The sequence below is a fragment of the Trifolium pratense genome, linkage group LG5 (genome assembly GCF_020283565.1).
Source record: "Trifolium pratense cultivar HEN17-A07 linkage group LG5, ARS_RC_1.1, whole genome shotgun sequence".
Lineage (NCBI taxonomy): Eukaryota > Viridiplantae > Streptophyta > Magnoliopsida > Fabales > Fabaceae > Trifolium > Trifolium pratense.
Genome location: NC_060063.1, coordinates 48,287,812 through 48,292,183, shown reverse-complemented (window position 1 = coordinate 48,292,183; position 4,372 = coordinate 48,287,812). Strand labels below are relative to the sequence as shown.

Sequence of the window (4,372 nt, the reverse complement as noted above, 5' to 3'; positions counted from 1 at the left end):
AATGTTGTTTTCTTAACAAGACATGTTAAATATCTCCAGCTTGAAAATAATTTTTAATTGTTATAAATAATGAAATATTTAGAATTTTTTTTTATGAAAGTTGTTTAAACTAACTTTTTATTTGAAATTGTTTTTTTTTTTTTGATAAATTAAAAACATCTAAATATCAAGGTATAAATAGACATCCTAACTTAGTTGGTACTCATATCATTCTATAGCTTTATTATTTGAAATTTTATTCAAATTTTAGTTTTTAATTTTTTTTGTTTTGGCAAATCAACTACAGAGACTAATTCCTTCCAGGTAACTGAGAGATTGAATTATCACTTGTGTCACACTATATTCGTTATTTTTTTATTTTTTTTATTCAAGAGAAATGATTTTAGTATTATTACTTCATCGTACAAAATATGGAAAGGAAAACCACAACCAGTCCATCGGCCAAAAGTAATAAACAATGTAACGTGAAATTCAATAATGCGATGTAGTCGTATCGTCTTATCTATACCCGAATACAGGTCCAAATGCATGTTTTTTTATTGCACTACTAGTTGTATTAAATTATCGATGGATTATTATGGAATTGAACTAACGTATTCTTTTGAGGAAATTTATAAGTGCTATCATTTTCATACATGTCCTCTCCCCATTAGTGGTTGTATTCCTAACTATATTTTAAAGATTTTAATGAACTTTTGATCCTCTATTTTAAAAGCCAACTTTTTGATTACTTATTTTGAAAAAATTGAACTTTTAAAATACGGGGATCAAAATTTCAAAATTTTCAAAATAGGGGGATCAAAAGTGCATTAACACCTATTTTAAATAAAAATATAAATTGTAGTGACATCTTATTTTAAATCTAAAATATTTATTTTTTGGTTATATTGGAATCAATGAGTTTGATTCTACAATGATTTTTGTATGTTTAAATATCATGCTTAAAATTCATGCATAATATAATTTTAAGACAAATTCTAATATGAATATGATCTATTACATAACATGTCAATAAAGTGTTAGAAATCTCATGCACCATAAAAGGAAATAAATATGTATCTAAAAAATAAGAAATAAATAGAGTATGCAAAATTTAAATGTCGATTCTTGTATATATACCAAGACGTCTTTCGGTATATATTAAATTCGATGTTAAATAGCATGTGAGTGTGAATACCATTGCTATTATTAGTTTACTTATATTTGAAAAAATAGAGTTGTTATATGAACAATTTTTTTCAAACAATATATAGACATCGTACACCTCCCGAGTCTATGTACGCATCTTGAGACATGTGAGTCTATATAATAAAAATGTAGTATTGTTGTCGTACTTTTGTTTAAATTTGTTGTTCAAATATTTTTTCTCTTGAAAAAAAAGAGAAGCACTCTCTATTTACCAAATGGTCAAACAATGATAAGAAAATACCAAAGCTAAGAGGGTAAGATATGTAGTAGGCCATGAAGAAGTAAATGAGTGAGGGGTGGACAAAGAGACAAGGGTGTATTATTTGAAGGGCAAATGCCATGATTGATATAACTGGCCCTTGCTGACATAAAAGTCATGATTGAACTTACACACCACTCCCTCCCCATTTTCTTCTCCTTTCTTTCTACATTTCTATTTAATCCCTTCTCACACGCTTCCTTCCACTCCCAAACCAATCTCTCTCCCTTCAAAACCAATTTCCCATTCTCCTCTTTTTCATTCCAAAAGAGTGTTTGCTTTGTATCCTATACAATAGAGATTATGATTATGGTTGAAAAAGAAGACTTGGGTTTAAGTCTAAGCTTAAACTTATTTCAAAATACCCCAAAGCAACCTCAACCTCTCAACCTCATATCCTCTTCTCCTTATTTCCATCCTCTAAAACTCTCTTCTCAACAAACTATCACTCCCTCAGGTATGTATTCCTCCATTCTTCCCTCTCCAGATCTAGCCAAAATTATTACTACCTCCGGTTATTTATACTTTTTATAAGCGATAACTGAGTCAACAAAAGTTAATGTATCTGGTTCATATATGATTTATATGAATAAGATACATATCAATTTTTATTGATTCAGTTGTCTTCTAGATAATTAAGACTCAATAATCGACTAATTCAAGAGATATCCATTCATTAATAACGTGACATTATAGTTATGTCTTGTAATCCTTATTTTGTTAAGTAATATTATTATGATATTATTGAAACTCTAGCCGTCACTTTGTATTTATCTCTGAACTTTAACACCTCGTACAGATCAAAACTCGAAACTTGGAATTGATGTGAATCGATTGCCATGTACCGTTGTTGAATGCGAAGAAGAGGAAGCAGGGGTTTCATCTCCAAACAGTACGGTTTCTAGTGTAAGTGGAAAACGAAGCTTGAGAGAATTAGATCATGACGTGGACAATAGAGGGAATATCAGTGATGAAGAAGACGCTGAAACCGCTAGGAAAAAACTCAGACTCTCTAAAGACCAATCACTTATTCTAGAAGAAACATTCAAAGAACACAATACCCTTAATCCCGTAATTAATCTACTTTAACACCCTTTTCTTCAATTAATTTAACATTAATTTCTTGCTTATTTTTTTTTTATTTATTTTGACTAATTTCAGTTTATGTTTTTTTTTTAGAAACAAAAGTTAGCACTTGCAAAACAACTTGGCCTTCGTCCAAGACAAGTTGAAGTCTGGTTCCAAAACAGAAGAGCCAGGTTAGTTAATTTAATTTAATGGAGTTTTTTTATTTTTAATTACCAAAAAATAATTATAATAGGAATAAATAGCTCAATTTAATACTAGTAAATTAAATTGATGAGATTTTAGATTAAAAAATGTTTTTAAGGTTAATCGATGTACTCCCTCCGTCCCAACCCAAAATATAAGCAAAAGGAAGTCAACAGAAGTTAATGTATCTGGACTAAATTTTACACTAAATACATCAACTTTTGTTAACTAGTTTTTGTTAACTAGTTTTTGCTTATATAATCCCTCTGTGACCAAGAATTTTGTTTATATTTTAGCACGAAGAGAGTATAATGATATAATAATATAGATCGATACATTAACATTAGTAGTATTTTATTTTAAATTTTTTTAAATAAATGCTAAGGGTAGTTTTGGAATTACAGGACAAAGCTAAAGCAAACGGAGGTTGATTGTGAGGTGTTGAAAAGGTGTTGTGAAAATCTAACGGAGGAAAATAGGAGACTACAGAAGGAAGTTCAAGAGCTAAGAGCACTGAAACTTTCCCCTCAATTTTACATGCAAATGACACCACCCACTACTCTTACTATGTGCCCATCTTGTGAACGTGTGGCTGTTCCATCTTCCGGTGTTGGTGTTGATGCATCTAACCGTCACATTTCTATGGCCCAAGCCCATCATCGGGCTTTACCTATAGGCCCGTGGGCTTCTGTAGCTCCCATCACGCATAGGATGTTTGATGTTTTCCGTCAATGATCATGGCGTATTATTAAGGGCTATTTGGTCATTGTAGGTTGTAATAATGTGCTTTGGAATCATGTGATGCAAAGTGAGAGGTTTAAGACATTATTATTGTGACTAAAAACGTGATTTGGTGGGTCCAATGTTTTGTATGTTTGACCCATCATCTTTTGTTTTGTTTGAGTACTACGACTAGGAAAATAGGAGGCTGTTACTTGTTAGTGTTAGTTTCTAAATACTTGACTTACTTTTTCCATTTTAAGACACTATCATAGACTTTATGTAAAGTGCAGTTGTCTAATTAATCAATCAATTAATTAATTAATCATGTATTCCTATGTTTGGTTCTTTTAAACCTAATAATTCACTGTGTAAAAAAAACCTAATAATTCACTTATATTGATATTCCATCCCATAATTTTTAGGTGTTATTTATGATTATTGATTGATATGTGACTAACCATTTTAATTTATGAGAACAAATGTAAGGCTGACCTGGTCTTTGAAATTGTTATGTTGAATATTATTTGATGTCTCTAGTTCAAATATGATATCTTTTATTAGTTTATTCGTGTGTGTGAATTTTATTATGTCCATAGATAAAAAAAACCTTAAAAAAGATAATTTAATCTATACAACAAAAAAGTTTGCAAATAATTTTTGTTTTCAATAATTGATCCATTTTTTTAGTATGGAGTAAAATTCAAGAGAAAATAAAATTTAAGACGAAGCTCATGTGATTAACTCGAGACATAACCTAAAAGACAGAATTGTTTTTGGGTTAGTCTCTCCCTTCTAAATTCCCTATTATTGAAAGGAATTCATCAAATGTCTCTGACTTGTGATTGATATACAAAAATTGTCTCCTAAGAAATGATATCCATGCTCATACAACTACAAAGTGAGTATATATGGCCAAATGCTATTTACAAA

At 30.0% G+C, this 4,372-nt stretch overlaps 1 protein-coding gene across 2 annotated transcripts; it reads left to right on the top strand.

Moving 5' to 3' along the window:
• Positions 1-1,550: 1,550 nt before the first annotated feature.
• On the top strand, positions 1,551-3,777 carry LOC123885825 (homeobox-leucine zipper protein HAT4-like). Of its 2 annotated transcripts, none has more exons than XM_045935153.1 (4): positions 1,551-1,903; positions 2,243-2,518; positions 2,627-2,706; positions 3,124-3,777. In XM_045935153.1, exons 1-4 carry the CDS (start codon positions 1,565-1,567, stop codon positions 3,452-3,454), a joined length of 1,026 nt encoding a protein of 341 aa, XP_045791109.1. In that variant the 5' UTR covers positions 1,551-1,564; the 3' UTR covers positions 3,455-3,777. The 2 variants fall into 2 exon arrangements, with proteins under 2 accessions (XP_045791109.1, XP_045791111.1); XM_045935155.1 differs by having other exon boundaries at positions 1,557-1,904; positions 2,247-2,518.
• The last annotated feature ends 595 nt before the right edge of the window (positions 3,778-4,372 follow it).